Source organism: Ciona intestinalis, chromosome 10, assembly GCF_000224145.3.
Source record: "Ciona intestinalis chromosome 10, KH, whole genome shotgun sequence".
NCBI lineage: Eukaryota > Metazoa > Chordata > Ascidiacea > Phlebobranchia > Cionidae > Ciona > Ciona intestinalis.
The window spans coordinates 1,894,921-1,917,943 of NC_020175.2; the positions used below are offsets into that span (position 1 = coordinate 1,894,921).

The 23,023-nt window shown below is 33.6% G+C and overlaps 3 protein-coding genes and 1 non-coding gene across 7 annotated transcripts; 1 reads left to right on the forward strand and 3 right to left on the reverse strand.

The window, feature by feature from the left end:
• The first annotated feature begins 1,573 nt into the window (after positions 1-1,573).
• Positions 1,574-5,693, forward strand: LOC100182324 (claudin-7). The gene is made up of 3 exons (XM_018813700.2): positions 1,574-2,116; positions 4,366-4,477; positions 4,947-5,693. The coding sequence occupies exons 1-3, from the start codon at positions 1,816-1,818 to the stop codon at positions 5,440-5,442; spliced, it is 909 nt and encodes a 302-aa protein (XP_018669245.1). The 5' UTR covers positions 1,574-1,815; the 3' UTR covers positions 5,443-5,693.
• LOC100176061 lies at positions 5,437-7,498 on the reverse strand. Its single transcript, XM_002125242.5, has 5 exons — positions 7,247-7,498; positions 6,725-7,044; positions 6,375-6,564; positions 6,162-6,310; positions 5,437-5,862 (listed from the first exon to the last, which is right to left on the reverse strand). The coding sequence occupies exons 1-5, from the start codon at positions 7,247-7,249 to the stop codon at positions 5,724-5,726; spliced, it is 801 nt and encodes a 266-aa protein (XP_002125278.1). The 5' UTR covers positions 7,250-7,498; the 3' UTR covers positions 5,437-5,723.
• Positions 7,499-8,013: 515 nt separating this feature from the next.
• On the reverse strand, positions 8,014-8,065 carry mir4074 (microRNA 4074). Its single transcript, NR_034467.1, has one exon. It is a non-coding gene; the product is annotated as a microRNA 4074 (primary transcript).
• Positions 8,066-9,252: 1,187 nt separating this feature from the next.
• On the reverse strand, positions 9,253-21,700 carry LOC100184689 (leucine-rich repeat and coiled-coil domain-containing protein 1). Of its 4 annotated transcripts, none has more exons than XM_002122097.5 (21): positions 21,594-21,700; positions 21,313-21,464; positions 19,638-19,824; positions 19,184-19,339; positions 18,308-18,462; positions 17,693-17,905; positions 17,116-17,219; positions 16,957-17,047; positions 16,421-16,543; positions 15,827-15,922; positions 14,777-14,911; positions 14,472-14,611; positions 13,864-14,065; positions 13,404-13,589; positions 12,744-12,918; positions 11,989-12,152; positions 11,573-11,668; positions 11,153-11,265; positions 10,447-10,584; positions 9,978-10,113; positions 9,253-9,432 (listed from the first exon to the last, which is right to left on the reverse strand). In XM_002122097.5, exons 2-21 carry the CDS (start codon positions 21,454-21,456, stop codon positions 9,316-9,318), a joined length of 2,871 nt encoding a protein of 956 aa, XP_002122133.1. In that variant the 5' UTR covers positions 21,457-21,464; positions 21,594-21,700; the 3' UTR covers positions 9,253-9,315. The 4 variants fall into 4 exon arrangements, with proteins under 4 accessions (XP_002122133.1, XP_026692223.1, XP_018669383.1 ...); XM_026836422.1 differs by having other exon boundaries at positions 21,526-21,597; XM_018813838.2 differs by having other exon boundaries at positions 21,532-21,596.
• Positions 21,701-23,023: the final 1,323 nt, after the last annotated feature.

The window sequence follows — 23,023 nt, forward strand, 5'->3', positions numbered from 1 at the left end:
TTCACATAAGTCACTTCTCATAACTTCTCTCCAAATGCCTGTGACTAAATTTCGAGTATATTTTCCATAGATTATCTTTTTTTATTATACTGTGTAAGAATTACCCAGGGGGTATAAATTAATAAAGTAAAAACAAAACTTTTGAAGGGTAGTAAACATCTGCAAAACTACACTGTGGGGTAAAGTGGGACACCCAGTTGAAATTATTTTTACGTTAATATTATTCTTCAACTTTTTGTATAATTCAACAAATTTAACTGATGGTGCTAGTTTATTTACAACATGAACTTTATATACACACATTTAAATTAATATTATTGTGCCTTTTGCAACCATAATTTAAAGCAATTTGACTCAGATATTTTTATCATGTATGTTTAATTTTGTTGGACAAACTGAAACTGTACAAAACGATTTAATATGATTTTAAAAATGTTCATAATTATTACTTTGTTATTTCTTTCACCTATTAAAAAATACTGCTTCTATTTAACACTTTTTTTTAAATAGTTAAAACAGTAACCAGCTTTGGCGCGCGTATAGATAAAATTAATTAGTTGGAGTTAGTGTCTAACATGACTTATAATCTATAAACATATATGTGGCCTAAAGGTCGTTGAACTTGAAAATGTTGCTTTGTTCGTGAACTAAACATAACAAGCTAACCCCAAAATGGTTTATTACGATACGTTTTTTTCTATTATGTTCACCGATTGAACAAGTTTCCATTTCATACGGTCATGTTGTGCACAGCCGACGTCAGAGAGGTTCACACTCCCTGAGGACTTACTATAATTACCGTAAGTTGTAGTAAGAAAAACGGCTGTTTGGACGTGGTATTAGTAGTGATTAAAGTAGCACATATGCCTATCGATTGATATCGGGTTACTATATTGTTTTAAACAACTTTCAACATAATTGAAACTACATCATGGGCTAACATAATCTTTTGTATTGAGACCGCATAAAGTTAAATAAATTTAATTTTTGTACACAGGAAAACACGATAATGATAATTAGTTGTTGAAGTAGGGTGGGGAAAGATGGGACACCGTAACCGTAATACCGTAACTCTCATGGACCGTTGATAATTGTTTAAAACACGATCAGGATATTTAGACATTATGTCATAAGGTGTCCCATCTTCCCCCTCCCTACTATATAAATAAAGAAAAATCTAAAATAACTTTGCAGCATGAGAGAATGTGCATTTGATGAATCAATAAAATAAAGTTTTGTTGAAGAAAAGTCCTTGTTTATGAAAGCGGAACTTTTACAAGAATACTATATTAAAATAAATTTTATATTGTTTTGAACTTCTGATTCGAGGCTATTTAGTCTACATACCTCTCGTTTGCATTTAAGAAGTCAATTTTAGATTTCGTTTGCAATGGACGAACAATCGAACCAACCACTTGTGCAGTTTAGTTGGCTGCAAAAAAGCGCTCGCATTCCCTTTTTCGTTCAGTGTAAATTAGATATTGATCCCGAAGCTGACTGGCTAGAGCGTGCATTGCATGTGCGCGCACACCGTACTCCTATTTTCCGCCTTGGCCGTTTATTGGAAATAGCCGTGCGGGAGTCGATAGCACTGGAATTGGATTTTTCTATAGTTGTCGTACTGTGATAGCAGGACAGTGTAGGTTTATGTAATTAATGTATTCGAATGCGAGTGAGTTTTGTGTTGGTTACAAACAGTCAGTATATTTTACATTATTATGAAACAGCTCATAAATAGGAGACATTTTTATTTAAAAGTAATTTAGATAAATAATATTCTATTGTTATTTACACTACCCAGCTAAAACATGGAACATGGCAATCTCGAGTTGTCAAATAGTTGGATATTTAGTTGGAATTTTAACATGGCTTGGAGCTTTGCTTGTGGTCACACTACCGGATTGGAAACACAGTTACGTTTCAGAAAGATCTTTCTCGGGAGTTTTGGTTGTTCGAGGTTTATGGACAACTTGTACAGTAAAGGAATCTGGATCTGTTGAATGTATAAATATCAGTGAACCTGTGTTTGCATTACCAACTTTGATCAAGGGATGCAGGACACTATCGGTGCTCGGTACAGTTCTAGCTTTTTGTGCAGTGGCGATTACCCCGCTTGGTAAGTTATATTCCCCAACAATTTAGTGTGGTGTGCAATTAAAGAGGAATAAAACATTCAAGCTTACATAAACTATTTTGTGTCATATTAATTTAGATCCTAAAATTATGTTTTAAAATTACCAAAACAATATATCAATCTTATAAAACGTGTGGAAGTATATTATTCAACGTGATTGTGTTTCAGTCAGTTACTCTTTCATAGAGCGACGGGAAATGAACCGTTGAAAATGTTCCATCTGAATAATGCATGGACCATGGCTAGCTTGGTAATTAGCACAGAGTAGTACGGCGAGTGGTACTAAAATATGCGAGTCGTTTCGATTTGTCAATGGACTTGCTGCATAACAACTCTCATTACACTCAATTAAACAAAATACTTTTAAAACTTCAAAATTTACTAAACATATTTCACTTTCGTCGCTTAATGAGTGTTTGTTCCATCTAATTGGAAAATGTGTCAAAACTTTACGTTATATTTGATAACAAGCCCTGTACTCGCGAATTCCTTTTAGGTTTAGACGAAAAATCGATGGATTTTAGGTGACAGTCGGATCAATTCTCCTGGTTGAATAAGCAAGGCATGGACGCTAATGAAACTTGTCGTATATGTCGCCGAGTTTTCACGCGAGTGCTTATGGATTACCGATAACACTGTAATATAACAGTTCCAAACTCGCCACCGATTTGTTGCTGGCAGTTCATATTAACATTTTTTTACCGCTTATATTAATCATGAAGCGCAAACGAAATTAGAAGCGTTATAGTGTTTCTAAATACTTTCGTTACAATTCCAAACCATTACCACAATGTAGTACTGGATCAATAGGATATATTGTATGTGTGTACACCAACACACATATACAGTAAAATAGGGGGAAGTTGAGACGTGGGGCACGTTGGAACGAAAACAAATTTTATTCGACAGTATTCTTACAGTTTAACAAAGTGCGCGGCGGGTTTACTGTTTTATACAACGTTATAGGCTAAAAAAAAACTAAAAAAGATGGTCGTTTTGAATACTAACTGAATCATATTAAAACTGTCGTTTTTGTATAGTTTGCTGGTTAGAGTTATCAATCCAGTATCATAGTTTAATACAATGAACTGAACGATTTCGTTCGATTTTGTCTCAAGACATTATAGTTTCAAAACTGAGATCATAGGTTAATATGGCTTAAATTAAAGATAAAACAAGCACAAAAATATCGTTTTAAAATCATGTGTATATAGTAGGGTGGGGGAAGATGGGACACCTTTAGGACCCAAAATGTCCAAATATCCTGATCGTGTTTTAAACAATTAACAGCAGTCTATGGTAGTCGTGAAAATACTTTTTAAAATTTCTTTTATTATATAGAATAATAAGGTGTCCCATTTCCCCAGTATATTATATAAAGTTTCCGTGGCATTGAAACCAACACGGCTCGTTAATTTCGGTAGGTTAACTACAAGTTGCAGATAAATATTAAAATAAAATCTTCCATTTTTTGTTATCCCAACATACTATAGGTAACATATTAAAACTAAGGCAATGGGACAGACAAAGTTGCTTTTTGAAACGTACAATAATATTTTGTGTTTTTTACGTGCTGTAGTTCTAATAATGAATTGGTTTATTTTGTCAAAATTAACAAAGAATTTAAGCTTTCCCATCGTACCCCGCTTTTTGCGATTTGCTTAAAGTACCTGGTGTGCGTTAAATAACTCCATGTATGTTTTAATACATTTCTCAGTTGTTGTCAAATATAATAATGTTACGGTAGTATTCGTGGTATCACTCAAAAAACGTGATATTTTTTTATTTTTTTTTTAAATGGTGGGCAATATGTGCATCTCATCATGTCCCACATTGCTATATATGTATGAGTGACTGCGTGACTGCTCTTAATAATTTGCACAACCCATTAGTGGTCACTGCACATTGAAGCAATTACTGTAAGTGTGTTTCCCATGCACGCACACTCGCTCCTATCTTTGATATTATGTCAAGATTAACGTATTTAGCGAGGATAACGTTTTTTTTCAATGGACACTTCTCTGTATTTTTATATTTTCTATGCGTAGGAAATGTTTACAAAACATATTCAAAGGCATCATTTATAATGTATACCCAGTATATTCACAATTTTAGATAAACATAAATTTCGAGTATGGCAGTTCCTCTATACCGCGTGGTTTACAGACACCACGCGGAAATATGTGTCTGTTCACATGTTTTTCATGTTTTAATTGTTTTATTTCACCCAGGAATGAGGTGCACTAGAATAGGAGGAGACGCAAAAACAAAGCTTCGGATTGCGAGATGTTGTGCTGTCTTATTCGGTCTTGCCGCCATCTTGATAGGAATTGCTGTTTCATGGTAAGCAAGTGTTTAATATACTTGACCCCGCCTCACAATAGTCATGAAATTTTTAAATACGGATGGTTTGCACTAAAATAACTGTTTAACAAATATATAGTGGGGTAGGGGAAGATGGAACACCTTTTCATTCTATGTTATCGTCCCATTTGATAGTAAATAGTAAGCATGACACATTATACAACCGCACCCCCACGACTTCCATAGGATGTTTAGATATTATGTGCTAAAGGTGTCCCATTTTACCCAATAGTACTATATATATAATACATTCATTATTAATTTGTGAAGGACCAAGATGTATAGTAGGGTGAGGTAAAATGGGACAAATTTTCATTGTATTTTGGGGGGGATTTAGGTGCTAATGTTATATTACTCCACAGTACTAAACTCAATGTTTTAAAATCTATTTGTTTGAACAGTTACTACATTACTAACTCATCTCACCAGTTTCCATTATATCCATCAGGTACGCTGAAGATGTTGCCAAGGATTTCCACAATCCACTAAGTCTACGTAAACTTCCTCCTGTCAGCGATTTAAAATATGTTTATGGGAATGCGCTTTACATAGGTTGGGCTACCATGGCAACCGGCGCTATATCTTCAACATTTCTCGTAGTGGGGAGTTTCCCCGATGCAGCAGCGGAAAGTGAAAACAACAATGACAACCAAACTCAGCAGCAAAAAAGCTTGAGACCGGGATCTTCTTATGCTCGTTTGTTAAAAAGTGACGTCACAGCTTTGCAGGGTCCGGAGCAAAGAACGTCCTCGGTCAGCAAAGAACGGCATTATATAACAGTGACAACTAATGGCTATGGAACCACGGGAGCGAAGGCCAGACCGACAACTGTGAACGGTAAAGCTCCAACCAAACAAATGTCGGTAGCATATGGGGACGGTAATACCTTACCCCTATCAACGAGAAATAATCTACAAAGTCAAACTAATAAGACATATGTATAGCACAAGATTTTATTACGATGCAAATAGCATGTTAAATATCTGAAGCCCGTTTGATTTTGCAATAGTTCCGTTTTGCACGAGTTTGTGTTTGCTGTACAGTTTTGTGTGCTTTTCATTTAATAAACCAAAACCAACAAAACTGTAAAACAGTTAATTTATTTTATAAAAAGCTTATTTTGGAATACTGCTATATAAAATTTGAAACCAGTTTGATACGCATGTTTGCAATACAGAGCTACACGAATCCGAAATGCCTTTGTATTAAGAAGATAAACAGCTAGTTAGGCAGTATTGCTTATTGGATCTTTTTTTACAACAACTTTATTTCTTCTTCCGTGTTGGTCGTAAACATACACAGACCTTCCTTTGTGGATCAGCGTGGAATCTTTTATAATCCGAGGCGGTGCTTCAACGTATCGTCTGTAACAGATATTTGTAACAATGTAAAGTAGGGTGGGGAAGATGGGACACCTTTAAAATTTTTTGCTCTCATTTATTAGTAAACCAAGAACTTTCAAAGAATTATAAAACTATATATCCTTACGACTCCCATTATACCCAAAACACGAGTAGGATATTTGAAAATTATGTACTAAGGTATCCCATCTCCCCCCCACTCCATTATAATACTATGGATCTTTTAACTATGCCGACATAGCTTACAGGAATGGTTAAGTTTAATAAATTGTATTAACGAATAATTATTTTACTTAACTTACCTGTGTATCGGGACTGTAAAGTTGTACTGCAGTGGTGTTGGGTTGTTGTGGCTTTGTAGCTTCGTATTTCCTATCTCCATGTATGACTCAGTTGGTTTACCGATTCGTTCAGTACCGAGAATTATCTCACATGTAGAATCAAGTAGCCTCTGATGATTTATACATTTTTAGACCGTGTCGCATTCGCTGGTTGATTATAGGAATTATTTATACCTGCTTTTCAGTGTCGTTTAAGTACGGCGGGGAAGCACGTAATAAAACTGGCATTGATTTCTTCAAAGCCTTCTCCGAGCCTTTTCCACGAACTCCAACTTTTCTTAATGAATGTTGTCGTGTAATTCTCTTATCGTCATGTTGGTTTGCATGCCACATTGGATGTTCAACATGCATCTGCTTCAACATCCTGTGGTACAGTTAAATTTATTCTCACAAACTCACATGTTCATAAATCATTTTACTCAGAAAGCGACTTTTAACAGCTATTAACGTTTTAGAAACATTTGAAAAAAATATTCAGTGTAATTTATTAAAAAAAATTGTGTAATTTATTTTAGGATTTAAACCTTTTTATATTTCGATTAATCTTCTCTCCTCTAGCGCTCGTACGTGGCGAAGCAACATGCGGTTGATAAGATTGTATATTTGCTAGCGCGCATCTCACTTGGGCGTGCGTGAAGTGGTGTTTCAATGAGACATCTTGAGGTGCTTGCATTAGCATTGGCCGAGGAAGAAGGTTTGGAAACAGTCGACGTGGTATGTAAGATGGGGAGGGATCGAACCCATCTTCTCTTCTTCGGATTTCGAAATAAAATTTCCATTTCTTTGATACAGACTTAATAACATCAATGGAGGAACAGTTGGTTTTTTCCGCGTCTTGGAAATCCTTTTATACAGAATGCGTTAATAAGATTGTTATTGATAGAACCATATATATAAACATACATACATAACTAAGTTTGTGGTTAACCAACATAAATACAAAATTGTAACGTAATTTTTTGGGGGTAAAAAATACATGCGGTAAAAATACATGCGGATACCTGTTTAAAACAATCTTACTTACTTTGCCATATAATAAAACTTACCATTCTTGTTTGTTTCCGAATAAAAATTGAATGACGATTTGTTAGTTAAAACACCCACAGTTTATTTTCTTCACCCGGCAAGTGCTTTGCGACTTTCCATAGCCAAATATTAAATCTCGGTAAATAAAAGCCGGCGAACAATACATGGGTATTAGGTGGCACATTTCTAATTGTTATTTGTATTTATATTTACAGGGTTTGTAAAACATGTCGGCACAATAACGCTACGTGTTATTATCAGGGTAACTGATACCACACACACACAACTCGAGTCATCACGGGCCACATATCATATTAGATCGACATGACATAATTTGATTGGGGTTTGGTGAAGCTTTTGTTCGAGGTAGCGCACAAAAGGTCATGCAATGTACAATTAATTGTTATACTCCACGTATATCATGAAAGGATGCTAAAATAACGAAGGGCACTTTGACATTGACTTAACATATAGGGACAACATGTTGTATATAAGTCATGTCTGCGAAACAAAAAGCATACATGGGTCGCTTTGAATTTCACAGCCGCAGCCGATTAAACGGATTAAGATGTTTTCGCTCCGAATTTTATCTGCGCCAGTGGCGTTGGCGCGATGTGAATATCATAAATAATTAACTCTTCAAATGCTTAAAATAAATTTATAGTTTGAGGTCGATACCGGAATATATGCGCGCACACACACATTCTTTTCCAGGTTCATTTAAACTCTTGTACACATAGGACGCTGAACAACAGCCAATAAAAGATGACAGGACCAGCACTGTTTATGAAGACGGCGATAACGTTGGTGCCAATAAACTAACATCCCCGCCGTCAACAAAATTATACTGGGATAATTATATAACCACGTAGCATATTACAGTAAGCAAGTCAGACTTACCTCAAACAAAGAGATTCCTCATTACCTGCACGTCTTCATTCGAGTTTCAAAATGAAATGAAGCCGGAAATTCTGGCGGAGCATGATTTAAGTCGTATGATGAGTACACGGTCAAGATAAACGCTGGGTTCCGGCGTGCCATTCGAGTTACAGTGACATAGTAAGTGCACGGCAAATCGGATTGGGCTTGGATCCTCCACTAATAGCACATGTACGTGGGACTTTAATTGGCTCCTTCGTCGACACACTGGCGGAGCTTTGCTTAATTTCAACTCGTGTTTTAAGGCTGGTCCATCGCCCAAAGCGCTTCAGCTAATTTTACAAACTGTAAGCCATCATTGAGACGGCAATTAGTTCAACGGAGATTAAAACCCAAAGCACCAGGTGTTTCCATGAGAATGTCATATATCGGTTTTAAATAATAGGAAATCTCTAATTTAAACGTTGGCCCTATAGGTACTGATCACGAGTTCGTTAGACATGCATTAGTAATTGTAAGCTCCGGTTACGAACAGGACTAAATATACCCCATCTAAATTAGTTACCATATACTAGGCTATAAATGTTATTAATATATACAAAAAGATATATTTTCACACGGCATGGCTCGGGTGATGCCTCAACCAATATAGTAGGGTGGGGAAAGATGGAACACCTTTTCATTCTATTTTTCCGTCCAATTTGGTGGTAAACAAAAAACTTTCAAAGAATTATAAAACCATATTCTTATACCACCCAAAGACTATTGTTAATTGTTTAAAACATGATTAGGATATTTTGCTATTATGTGTCAAAGGTCCCCCCACCCTACTATACAGCAAACCGCGCAACATGGTAAGCCCACACTCGATTTCCATTTTCTGACGACCAAACAAACTATTGATTAATTTACCATGTGTTTTGATTTTTGTGGGAAAAATTGAGGAATTAGCTTACTAACAAGACATGTGGTACAAATAGTTAACTAACAATTTAACGGCAACACACGTTTATAGACTGAAGTAAATCAATAAAATTGCGACTCAAATAAATATTTCAACTAAGTGTGGAACATAACTGTTAGAGTCAGAATTAAAAATAAATGAACTAGAATCTATAATACAAAGGTTTACGTCACCTAACAGACATTGAGACATAATTTGGTTGTTGTATTGTTTAATATATAATAACATAAATGCAACTAAAAGGGTTTACGCGAATAACTCGTGAAAATCATTTTTTATATGAGACAGTTTCATCTGCATGTTTTTCTTTTGATTTTCAGCATCGCGTAATATTTCCCTCATTTCCTCCTCAGCTGAATGAACCTGTGTGAAAATATCAATATAACAAGAGAGCAGGGCGTTCTAATGGTTCATATAACAGAAATCCACATGTTTTTTAATAAAAGTGGTAATTATTCACTAAGCAGCTGATAGCAGGTACTATTTGACACCATCAGCCACACAAAAAAAAAGAAAAAAAAGATTATATAGTTGGGTGGGGGAAGATGGGACACCTTTAGCACAAAATATATATATAAATATCCTGGTCGTGTTTTAAACAATTAACAACGGTCTATGAAAGTCGCGAGGACAAGGTTTTATAATTCCTTGAATGTTCTTTGTTTACTACCAAAATGTACGAGAAAATAGAATAAAAAGGTGTCCCATCTTCCCCCATCCTACTATATATAAATTGACAGGTGTTGCAACTCATAAACGGGCATGAGGTGTAAAAAACAAGGGGTTTTAACCTTTCACTTTCCATTTGAAATAAACAACATTTGTTTGAACAAACTAATAGTCAAGCCAACATTAATAACATTGGTTGTTCTTATGAACAATTAATAAATATTAATAAATAATTTCACCTTTTTGTTGCATCGATCTAATTCTAGTTGATGTTGTTGTTGAATAGTGTGGATTTGTTGTTCATGTGAAACACGTATGGTATCTAGTTGTTCTTGGAATGTTGAATCCATTCTTGCTATTCTATCTTCTAGTAGCCTGTGTGGAAATGTTATCAATTTATTTCAAATATTAAATGAGCGAATGATATTTGTCGAGGGTCCATGTACCAGTTATACTTTTTATTCAATAGGTGGTACCAACGTTTTACTTTTGATTGTCGGTATGACTGTAAAAAACTGTTACTGTCAGGATTTTAAGTATTCTTTGTGCTGTTTTGTTTGTTACATAAAACAATATGCATGTTTATATATATTATATACATGTTTTAAAAGCATTAGTACTAATTTGGAATTTAGTTTGATGCGGAAAGTGTTAAGTACACTATAAAGTATTTCAACCAGAAACATTACATAGTTTAACTCTTAACACCTCTTAGCTTCCAATGCATCCTGATTTTCTTGGGTTAATTTCATTTCTCTTTCCCTGGCAGCCACGTTTATATTCTTAACTTGAATTTCAAGTTTAGTAAGCAGTTCGCCTTTGTCCGACCATTTTGACTTTAAACGTCTAATAAAAAATTGGTAGTTTAAAATTTATGTTTAAAAATCACTAAAACAGTTAAGACAAACAGCTATAAAATTTGCAATAAATAAAACACACACTGACACTCACAGAAAAAAAAGATTTGCGCACAAAGATAGTTTTTTGAGGTTAATTTAAAGATTAACAACTAAACAAATTATATAAAACAGATTTTTTTTAAATGTACTTGTACTACCTATGCAAATATTTTTCATAGACATATTTTATTTATAAAGAAAAATTGAACGCTATGAAAGTTATCCTATTAAAGAGGCATATCAACAAAAAAAATCGAATTTGTATATTCTCAAATGCGATCTAGAGGTACCTGCTAAAAAATAATGTAAAATAAATCATTCATCTTCTTTATGAATATATATAAAAGATCATAAAATATAGACCTATTTTTAAATTTTTGGTTAAATCTATAATACAGCAGATCAGTACGACATAGGAAGGTTGATTTTTCTTTGATATGTTCTTTTAAGACTGTAAATGAAACAATAAAACCACAGAATATTTTAACACTGAAACTAAACTAATATTAAATTACCTATGTTCATCTTTTAATGTTGTCAGTTCTTGTGTTTGTTCATTAATTTCCGCTTTCAATTGTAATTTTCGATTAACTAAATGATCATTTTGTTCTTTTAATGCAACGTTGTCCTGAAATAATGATAAAAAATCATTAAAACACACTTGCATGATTAAATACATATATACTGGATTAGTGATATTAAATTTTGTAGATAATAATAATAAAATTTTAATAATAACTTTTTTATTTTTCTATTTTGTCTTTTTGAACCAGAAATACTTGGGAATATAAGCCAACATTACATGGAAAATGGAAGCGGAAACATAAAAGACGAAATGTAATAAATTCTATAACTAAACAACAGTAATGTTCTAACCTTTGGAACTTAGCCAGAAGTCTTATTTTCTACAACAAATACAACAGTTTAACAAGTACCTGTGTTAAGTCATCAACTTGTTGTTCCAATTCATGTAAATGTCGCAAATTTTCATCAAGTTTTGCCCGAACTTCATTATCTTTTTGTACAAGTGCCTGTGGATGTTCGTACAATGATAATTGACATGTGCGGATGTCACAATATTTTTTACCATAAGAAAAAGGTTTTTCTACCCCCAAAAATGAAAAATGATTAAACATACCATAATAATCTTTAAACATTTTTTAGCCACTCCTACATTTAAAACTCCCATGCCTCAGAACAAAAAACACACATCATAAGAATTTGTTTTCACTAATCCATACATGTGTATATCATACATTAGATCTCTACCCATGTGCTACAAAAACGGCGCTTCATGTGGCAAGAGATCTAACAATACATGCTTGTCTACTTTATATTAACTTGGACAAACCTCTTTCATTTTAACAATAGTATCTGTTTGATCATCAACAACTTTTGTTTTTATTCGAAGCAAATCAAGATCTCTTTCATTGTTCTTTCTTAGTGATGAAATTTCTGCGTTCAAACTTTCGATTTTCATCTCAAATCTTCCGCGATCTTGTGCGAGTGATGAACCTTGTCAAGTGTTGGAAATATATATTTATGTGAAAATATTTATTTAGGGAAAATGTATATTTTATTTAGAGAAAATATACATATATATATTGTGTTGGGGAAATATAAATTTATGTGTAAGTTAAAAAAATATTTGACAAAATATATCTCACTAAATAGATTTACCACAGTGGGTAGAGAGTTCAACCAGAGTGACCACAACTAATGGTCATTGCTTCAAACTAGAGGTCACTACTGTTATGTCTAAATTGGTTGTCACACAGAAAAATAACAGGAAATTGCATTCTAAGCAGGTTTTTTACGACATTATCTGAGTGTAACAAATTAATTTTTATTATCGTTGTTATTGGCCGTAAGCCCTTCATCACAACAAGTGTGACGTAACATGGTCTATTGTGTGATTGTGTCGCAATGTACGAAAACTAGCAGTTGTTTTTTAAGTGTTAACTGGGCAGCTTTTCAGTCGAACGTATATTTACAAAAAAGCTTGTTGAGGCACAACAGGGCGATTTACATCATAGGCGGAACAAATTGAGAGACCTGCAAATTTAGTATGCAACAGTAAGAAGAAATAAATGATAATAAACCAACCTTGATGAGCAAGTTCCTCACCCCACACCTTCCTCTCTTCACGTAAACCATCAATTAATGATTGCAACGCAACGTTTTGACTCAGCAGTCGAGATCTATCCTGGTTTGCTTGTTTAAGTTGTGAAACTTGTTGCCTTTCAGCTTCTAATGAGGCCTCAAGAGATTTAAACTGGGACTGAAAAAATATTAGGTGTGGGTTTTATTGAAAAAATGTATTTTAATAAAAATCTTCAATTAGGAATATATGAATGAATGACAGGAAATCTGAGGAGGTAAAATCCGGCACCATGGCAAAGTGGTTAGTGCGTCTGCCCTAGAGGTAATGGGTTCAAGTTCAAGGCTAGCCGCTGCTACAATTGTGCGCGTATGTGTCCTTGGGCTAGACACCTAAATACTCCAATTCAGTAGTCACTTTTGAGTTGTACAAATAATCACCTATACATACAAAAAAATTAAAAATTCTCCAAAAAACAATCACCCGCAAGGCCATAAAGTAACATACATGGTAACTCGTAAGCTGGCATGAGGTGTATGAGACAGAACACCCGCGTTATATAACCACTGTTCTTTCCAGCAAGGCAGTAAGCTTTTGTAAGTTTTGATTTCGAACTAATTCAAGCAAATACTCTAGAAAACTAAGACAAATAAATCTACAAGTACCTGATATTGGATGTTGATTTCACTTTTCGATTTTAGCATTTCTTCAATTTTAACTTTCTGTTGTTTAATAATTGTCGTCATTTGTGAAATTAAACGTTTCGATTTCTCTTCATTTTCACAGCTGGCTTGGTAAACTTGTTGATATTTATCAGCATTTAACTTGGCAACTTCGTATTTGTTGTTTACCTAAACATAAATAACATTATTGGTATGACTCATGCTATTCCACTGAATTAATGCCATGGCAACTCAGTTAAACTTTGAATACAGGAATATTTTTGCCAGTGGTACAGAGGGTTTATCAAATCATATTGTTGGCTATATTTTCAATTAATTTTTAAAACATTTTGATGAAGTTCAAGGCAACAAGAGAGGCATTTGATAACATATTTTATAAGCGGAAAAAATGCTTTAATTTTTTTTCTGACTGCAGTCTGCAGCACCAATATAAACGACTTACCTCATTATATCTGTCAGCTTCAATATGTAAAGCTTCTCTAAACTCATTTTCAAGTTGAAAATATTCTTGTTGTAAAGTTTTTATCTTATCATCCATATGCTGCATGTTGATTTGATGTTTTTCCTCATCTTGAGCAACACGTTGTGCAACAATATGTTGAAACTCAGCGCTATCAATTGATATCTTGTTACTCATGGCTTGCCTGGAAAATAATTCATATTTTTATTACGTTTAGTAAGGAGTAAGTAAGTTGGTATTAATCGCAAAAATAAAAACCTAGATAGATGTATTGTTCACTTGAACATATTCCATCATTCTCCATTAGAAAGTAGGACGGGGAAATACGGGACACCTTTAGCACACAATGTCCAAATATCGTGTTCATGTTTTAATCAATTAACAACAGTCTGTGAGAGGATATGGTTTTATAATTCTTTAAATGTTCTTTGTTTACTACCAGATTAAATAAAAAATAGAATAAAAGGGTGTCCCATTTTCCCCACCCTACTATATATTATCGCGTGATGGGAAAACTTATGTGACACATGTCCCAATGTGCCCCTTTTTATACGATAGTTTAAGATTGTATAATTGTCATATCAACCCACCTCATACTTTCATCTTTAGCAACCATCATTGTTTGTAATTCCTTTATACTTTGTTCAAGTTGTTTATTAGTAACATGTTTTGCTTCTGATTCTTTTGTTATTTCATTCAACTTCATTTGCATTACTTGAAGCTTTTTCACCTGTATTTATATTAAATTACCATTACAAAAATTGTAGTTTATGTTTAGGATGTTACCAAGGAGTTAAAAGACAGATTAAAAAAACATTTATAAAAATATTACGCAACAAAAAATGTAAAACAAATTTGCAACAATATTTTTGGGCATGAATATGCATTTTATCACCTGGGTTTTGGTGACAGTAGCCAGGTCACCTTTTAATTTCGAAAGTGACTTTTGATGCACCCGAATTACATTCTTTTGTTCTTCAACAGTTGCATGAGCTGCTTCTAACTTCACATTCAACGCTTCAGATTCTTCCTAATAACAAATGAATTTGGAAATTAATTTGAATGTTGTACATTATGCACAACTTGTTACCAATTATATATAGTTTGTTATAATTAATCAATAATTGCTAACTGTCAGTTTACTGGTTTAATGCTACCCTACCACATGCATACATAGATTCATTTTAGTCATACACTTGCTCTTGTTCTTTTTGTTCTTAGCATTGTTAGTTTTCTCACATCTTAGTTCTTAACCTCACAACATGTGTTATATATCAACTCATTATATATATTTATAATATTTTTTAGATTTAAAACCGTTAAATTAGTGTTTTAAGATTTTTTTAATCAAATGCGATATTTCAATACTTGTTTTAAAAAATTTAACAAATTTATTATAAAATGTTCATTTTGTTTCCGTCTAATGCAAATTTTTAACTCAGGTACTGTTTTATTTAATCCAGCCAAATAAAATAATCGTCTTTCGTCAAGCAGGAGTTTCGTAACACACTTAATATCAATGATCTTAAATTCTTTAAGGTTTATCAAATTAGCTGCTGACTGCTTGCTTTGCTTTCACATATAGTAGGATGGGGAAAGATAGGACACCTTTTCATTCTATTTTCTTTCACATTTTGGTAGTAAAGTAAAACATTCAAGAACTATAAAACCTTGTCCCCGCGACTTTCATAGACCGTTGTTAATTGTTTAAAACACAACTAGGATATTTATATATTTTGTGCTAAAGGTGTCCCATCTTCTCCCACCCCACTATATATCGTCCTTGTACTTTGGTTTCAGAATATAAACAGTATTAGATGTCAGCTTCCCAATAATATACAAAGATGGCCTATCATTGTTACAATTACTAAATTGGGTCATTAGAACGATTTAATATGTTTTATAATGACAAGTCATTCAAAGTATTCACTAAAAAGTTAAAAACCTTTAATTCTTCATTGTTGTCTTTTAATTGTTGATTTGTTTCTTTTTGATTAAGTAGCATTTGCTTCAATCTTTCAGTGGTTTGTGCTGCCAGGTTCTAAATAAAATCTTGGTAAATAATTTAATATCCTAAAACAAAATCAGCTTTCTGATTTGATATATTATTTAATCACACTATATGGTTGTGAGACCATATTGCCACATGTTACACAGACATGCACTTAAAGGGGCATACCAACTAAAAAAATTGCATTGATGGAAATGAGCAAATATGCTGTATGGGTACCACCGAAATTTCAAAAAACAAAACAGCTCTCTGCTAATGCACTTTATTACAAACGCGGTTCAACAAATGTTTAAAATTTTAGTGTTAATTGAAAATGTGCAATAGAGCGTAAAATAACTGATGCCGTATAATAACTTTGAGAATTGAGAAAAGGTCATCTCTTAATATCGTATTTTTAAACCAAACTACAAGCACTGTATGAGAAACGCACAACGGTGATTGGCTTAAACTTTTGAAAGATCAATATATATATAAGGTCGTCATCATCATCAATAAAGGCAAGAATAAAACTGAGCACTTTATACTCACTTGGAGCGATTTAGCTTCAACTTGAGCAGAGTTCATTTCACGAACAGCAGAAGCAAGTTTCCCACTTGCTTGTTCAGCCTTCCATCGCTGTTCACGCTCATTTTCTAATTCTTTTATTAAATGCTGTGCAAAATACCACGCTTATGTTATATATTACATTAAAAAAAGTTTTTTGCATATTGACAAATTATACGACTTGCAACAATAGTTTCAACATGGTATGGGTACAGCAATATTTAAATCTGCTTCGAATGCAGCCATAAATGAATGTAACTTATTAACCTTCGGGTAGCAGGGCTAGGACAGTCCTTATAACATGAGTGTTTTGTTTCCTACACACCTTTTTCACTTAACGAGTTACCATGTGTGTAACTTTTTACAGATTTTTCATGTTTAAGAGGTTTATGTTTGGCTGATGATTTGGACAAGCCATTAGTGACCACTGGGTTGAAGCTGCTAATCATTGTGCGACAGCGCTAGTGATGATGTACATAAATTTTTAAGAAAAAAATTCTGTCTCTTAAGACACTGGTTACCATGAATGTTTGTTTTTCATTTGTTCTTTGTGGAACAGCTGGTTTGTGTTGAACATGAGTAAATCTTTTCCTTACAGGATGCTTGCTTGGCCTAAATTTTATAAACAAAATTAATTACGGATACGAGTGATACCTCTTGGGCAGATTTTAGATTTTAACCTTTTTGTAGCAGGTGATTTTACTTTATCTTGGATCTGTGGAATCTTTGAGGGTATTTTTGAAACATTTTCTTTGTTGGAAACTTCTGAATCTTCTCTTTGTTCCTATACATAATTTAGACATAAAAAGCTTCAAATTCAAGTTGTCAATAAACAGCAACTAACTATGTGCTGAACCAAGTGATCTTTAAAGTTGCGTAAGAACGTCATCTTTAAATGATGATTGCTATAAAATTGCTGGCAAGATCAGTCAGCTTGATTTCTTTTTAATATTTTTGTTTATGTATTTTTTCTCTAGAAAGTTGCATTGTTGGTGATAAATAAAATAGCCAGTGTATCTGTATCTGATTTCATTATTAGCTGTGCTGCTTGGTAGATCACTCTTTGTATGACTTTGATCTACGGCACCAAACTGAAAAAATACTAAACCCGTCTACATAAAATTTCTTCTTGATGCTGTCATTAGCTTTTGAACTTCAACTTGACTTTGGACTTTAACATATTTTATAATTTAGCGCTTCTTTAATTGTTAGGTGTAAAACTAGGCACTCTGTACGAAGATTTCTGTTGAAACTTACCTTGTCATTCACTTGAGTATCATCACTGGTATTTGACTGTATAGGAGAAGGCAGTTCAGATATTTTAGAAGTTTTTCGTTTTTGTAATATTTGGTTAATACGAGGTGTTGGAAGTTCATCACATTGTGGTGTCAACACAGATGATTGGTTCAACATTGTGGTTGATGGTTCGATGTTACTCGGTTTCTCAACCACATTTATGGTATCAGGAATCTGTAACAGAAGTAAAATAGTGTGGTATAAACAAAGTTACTTTAATAAAAACATATACGCCAAAAATTAATTCCCCTTCTGTTCAGGGGCGTAAACAAGTGGTCCGGAACCCCACTCGTTTCTGAACTTAAAAAACAAAATTAAAAAAATTAATATTTTTTTGTAAAATTTGAACTTCTTTTTCTAAAAAATAGTAAATAAGTCATATTATTGTAGTTTAAACCAATCTTACGCGTTCCTATCATGTGAGTTATTATTTATGTCAATCAGGGTATGTTCTTACTGAGCACGTAACACCTTAGCGTTCATTTTCTAAGCAAAAACTTGCACTTGCGAACCACCCCCCCTTTAAATTCCTAAATACGCTCCTGCTTCTGTATGTTAAAAAAGTTGGACAATTACTTCTGTTTGGGAAGTTTCACTTGATTGAAGCAAATATTCCGCATCAGAATTGAACACAAACACAGGAACATCATACATGGAACTACAACCATTTCTATCAATGTGATCTAATGAAGTAAGCTGAGGTAACTCATTCAACATTCTCGCTCTGTAACCTGCAATTCAACAATTAAACAATATAAAAATGAAATCATTGAGCTACTGTATATCATTGGACATTTATTTTTAGAGCAAATTGAAGTTTTTAAGTTGCATTACGGTATATTTTGTTAGGTTTCATCCAACAAATCTTTAACCATAGGTTTAAAGGGGAACTAAAATGTAAATGACAATAACTCGATAACTCGAAAATGATGTTTTTTAATAGAAAAACTGGCATCTATCAAAAATTTAACTTAGTGGGGACTGGGGCGTATCTGTACACAAATTATAAAGACTTTTTACTTTAAAATAAAATAGACTTTTACACCTTTATTTGATATGGACATATTTGTCATGGTGTATAATTTGTAAAAAAATAATTTTCCAAATGCACTGTTTGTGCATAATAAAATATACGAAAACTCAATTCATTATTGCAACCACAGATGTTAAAATTGCATATATTTTACAAAACTAATATTGTATGTACTAAGTGATCCTGTTCTCTCATCATTGCAAATAACCAAACATTTTTTCCATACATTAGGCAGTAAGAGGTAAATAAAACTAACTTTTTAACACAACAATAATCTAATAACATTAAATACATCTTAATGAAAGTTAGAACATTATTAAAAGTTTATTAGAAGTTAGAATCTATAAGCAATGTTGCCAATTATGTTAATTCTTCAATTCGTCAATTAGATTAAGATTTGTTCATTTAGACAAGATTACCTGGTTCCCGACACACAGGATTCCCTGCATCATCTCCATCAAGCTTAAACACAAGATGCTTCAAACTTAAAATTCCTTTCAAATTTTGAACAACTGTTTCAAGATTTGATATATTGTTGCCATGCAGTAGCAGTACTTGTAAAGTTGATTCAGGTACTAATTGAAAAATATGAGGCATTGTGAGTATTATTTTGTAGATTTATATATAATACACAGATAAAAAAGTAATATAGTAGTCAGTAGATATGTACTGCATTGGGAACCTCAACGATTTACGTCAAATAAATGCCATTGGCAACTTTATATTTAATTAACAACTTTATACATATATTGTTGTAAAATAGTATAAATTATACAGCATACGTATATATATTTTATTTATATTTAAGATGTAAGCAATACCAATAAAAAAAAGATGAAAAAAAAATTTTAAAATTGAAACTTAAAAACTTACCTTTAAATTGATCAAAACAATCTAGAATCACAATTTTGTTATATGACAAATTTAATTCAACTAAGTTTGTTAACCCATCAACATAAACAGATGATATGGAATTGCAAGAAAGGTTTAATGAACGGAGATTGAATAAATGAGCCAATCCAGTCATACACACCAACTGGTTTGAAGAAACATCCAAACTCTGTAAAGAATAATGAATATTTATAATAGTTTTTTATGGCACAATAAATATCTCAAGCAGGATCTGTATACTTATACATGGACTTGAATGAATGAATCAGAATGTAACTAACTTTATCCTCGCGTGGCCAGAAAACGAACAGTCGTTATCACACGGGTTTAACACCTCGTGTCAGATTACGAGTTACCATGTATGTTACTTTGTAGGTGATTATTATTTTTTGGATTTTTTTACATCATTTTCCATTAAACTTCTTGCCCAAGGACACATACGCCCACAATGATAGCAGCGTCGAGCCTTGAACTCATTACCTCTGGGTTACAGGTAGGCGCGCTAACCACTATGCCACGGCACCGCGCTTAATGCATACATACTGTGATATATCTATTCAATACCTCAATAAATAACATTTCATGTTACCTAAATAGCCTACAAGCTACACTTTATAACAATCTGAGTAATCCTTTAGCAGGAGACCAGTGAAAATCCTGGTTTAAAATGTTCCTTAGGCCTCACTGATACCCACTGTACGGGTTTGTAAAAATGTGCGAAAACATGCTTTTTCACCCCAATTCGACTGACTTGGGTCTCTAACCCAGAGGTTATGGATTCAAGACTCGTCGCTGCTACCAATGTGGCCATATGTGTTCTTGGGCAATACGCTTAATGGCAAATGATCTACCCCCAGTGGTAGTCACTAAAGGTTGGTCTGAATTGTCAGCCACAACTAAAGTGTAGGTCAATATGCATTCTTATGGGGTATGACGTAATAATCTTAACTTGGTTAAATTGAAGACGTATGCTTTGAAAATATGGTGATGCAGCACTTTTTTAAAGCATTTTAAAAGTTAATTTTTACACGAACGCCTGTTTACCAAATTGGTCATCACTATCAGGCCAACCTAGCTTTAAATAAAAGTAACAAAACTACCAGTGCCATTTCGGATACAAAACGGTGGTAGTAAACAATACATGGGACTATACAAAAAAGTAGGTACACTTTTTTCCGCTAGGAGGCGATGACAAATACCTTTCCCTATTCTATGGGGAGCAGTTAGTTTCACGGTTTATACACTGTGCGGGACTCGAACCCAGTAAAAATGAAACAAAGAGAGTAAACGACCGCGCGCAAACCGTTACACCACAGACTCTTTGAGAGTAAACTGAACGAAAGAGCGTATATAACCGAGCTAATATGGGAAAAATGTTACTAGTGTTCTTACTAGTGTTTTATGTATTTAGAAAGGTATTATTATTATTTAATTAATTTGTTTTACACTTACTAACACTTCGTAGTGTTGTTTTGTGCGTTTTTACGTGTTTTTTAAATTAAATAATTACCGATACCTAGCGGAAAAAGTGTACCTACTTCTACGTATAGTCCCATGTGTAAACAATATTCTCTAAACATTATCTATGCGGCTGTGGCCTGTGCCTAACACTGTTTCCAAATGTAAGTGACCAAAATAAATATGTATAGAAATGTACCTTGAGCTGTAGAGCATTTTGAAGGCCATCCAGGTGTTTTATTCTGTTAGAATGTAAACTCAATGACTTGACATTAGCACCAATGTTTAATTGCGAAACTGTTTCCAAGTTTTCATCAATGTGAAAGATATTTTCAGAATTCATAATGCGTTCTGCACAGATAAAAAATAGATGCTGTTGATTCAATCCACGTAGCTAAGAATTTTTGCTTACTTTCACCTGTATACGTACACATAAATCGAGCATTTAATCATCATTTATTTGTTTTGATTTGTACTCACCGCCGTTATTTTGTGTAATTACTAGAGCATAACCACCGAAGCCAATAAAAATTAGTTCTGCAGAATTTGATGACAAGGGAGAAAAGCTCTAATGAGTAAGCACGAATTTTCATAATAATTTTTAACCATTTACACTAGCGCCGATGTCTGGCGATTTTCGGACGTCACTTCCTTTATCGCTAGCGAAGCGAGCGACAAAATTTCGATTTTAATCTGCCGATGATCGCTAGCAAAGAACCGTTTTTGCGCGAAAAGTAACAATTTTCGCGTGTTCTGTTTTGCTGTAAATTAAACCGTGGACACGATTTTCAAGTAAATAGGAATTAAAAAAAGGAATATTTTGTTGCAAGTAAACTATACTGTAATAACGTGAAATTATTAAAAATAGCGTTTTTTTAGGGTGTTTTGCGACTATTGTTAAGATCAACTTTAACAAAATATGATTAAAACAGTTAACATCATACGGACGTGTTTAATATACAACTTCTCTGTTAATAAATGATAAAAAAAAACAATTTATATGGAATATGGAAGAAAACTTTATTGTTTATTCCTGGGTATTTTCTATCTTTTTATCGCATATTTACATTAAAAGGATAAAAATTAGTTTCCAACTCTACGCCAAAAGATCAGGATATCGGGCGATTTTACATTTGTGTGTGAATCCTTTGTCGGCCGTCCCCATCGCCAGCGTTTTTACCGCCCGTGGCCGAAAAACGACAGTCGATATAACACGGGTGTTCATACACCTCGTGTCAGCTAACGCCATACGATTTACCATGTATATGTTACTTTGTAAGTAATTTTTTTATGTATGGCTGATAATTTGGACAACCCATTAGTGACAAGTGGGTTGGAGCAATCGCCGTTAAATGTCCTACCCAAGGACACATACGCCGACAATTTAGTAGCACGGTGCCGGACATTCAAAGAAATATATTACAACAAGAAGAATAACAAGTTTACACAACAAGTGAAATTTTTATTGATTCGAAAACGGGCGGGGTAGCAGGGGACCTTGTCAATTTAGATTAATAATTGATTTTGTAGCAGAACTAGCAGGCAAGTTTTTGGTTGAATGAATGAATGAAATTTATTTCGTCTCCTCGGTCACGATAACGAAGAACAAGAGAGTTGGTAAAAAGCGAAAAGACGGGTAGTAACAGTAAAACAACAGTTGTTAAAACACGCTTATTGATAAAAAAAGAAAGTAATATTGTTTTGGATAAAAGGCGTGACCGTTACACCCTACAGACAATCACGGCCTACTGGAGATCATGGTCTACTGGGGATATCTCTAGTAGGCCGTGAGACAATACAATTGGAAAATTGAATAAATAGCATTTAATTAAACATATTAAAGTTCTAATTAGAAGAAAAGTGTGCATAAGGACCTGCCTAGGTTAGCGCGCCTGCCTGTGACCCAAAGT

Excerpts from the sequence above, each read along its gene's own strand:
- LOC100182324 (XM_018813700.2), top strand. The coding sequence starts at position 1,816 with ATGGCAATCTCGAGTTGTCAAATAGTTGGATATTTAGTTGGAATTTTA. Across the intron at positions 2,117-4,365 it reads AGTGGCGATTACCCCGCTTG|GAATGAGGTGCACTAGAATA; the intron begins GTAAGTTATATT and ends TATTTCACCCAG. Across the intron at positions 4,478-4,946 it reads ATAGGAATTGCTGTTTCATG|GTACGCTGAAGATGTTGCCA; the intron begins GTAAGCAAGTGT and ends TATATCCATCAG.
- LOC100176061 (XM_002125242.5), bottom strand. Across the intron at positions 6,311-6,374 it reads TAAACGACACTGAAAAGCAG|AGGCTACTTGATTCTACATG; the intron begins GTATAAATAATT and ends ATAAATCATCAG. Across the intron at positions 5,863-6,161 it reads TTTACAGTCCCGATACACAG|ACGATACGTTGAAGCACCGC; the intron begins GTAAGTTAAGTA and ends TATCTGTTACAG.
- LOC100184689 (XM_026836422.1), bottom strand. The coding sequence starts at position 21,547 with ATGTGTACGTATACAGGTGAAA. Across the intron at positions 19,825-21,312 it reads AAAATGCTCTACAGCTCAAG|AGTTTGGATGTTTCTTCAAA; the intron begins GTACATTTCTAT and ends TATTCTTTACAG. Across the intron at positions 15,923-16,420 it reads TTGAAGCTAAATCGCTCCAA|AACCTGGCAGCACAAACCAC; the intron begins GTGAGTATAAAG and ends GATTTTATTTAG.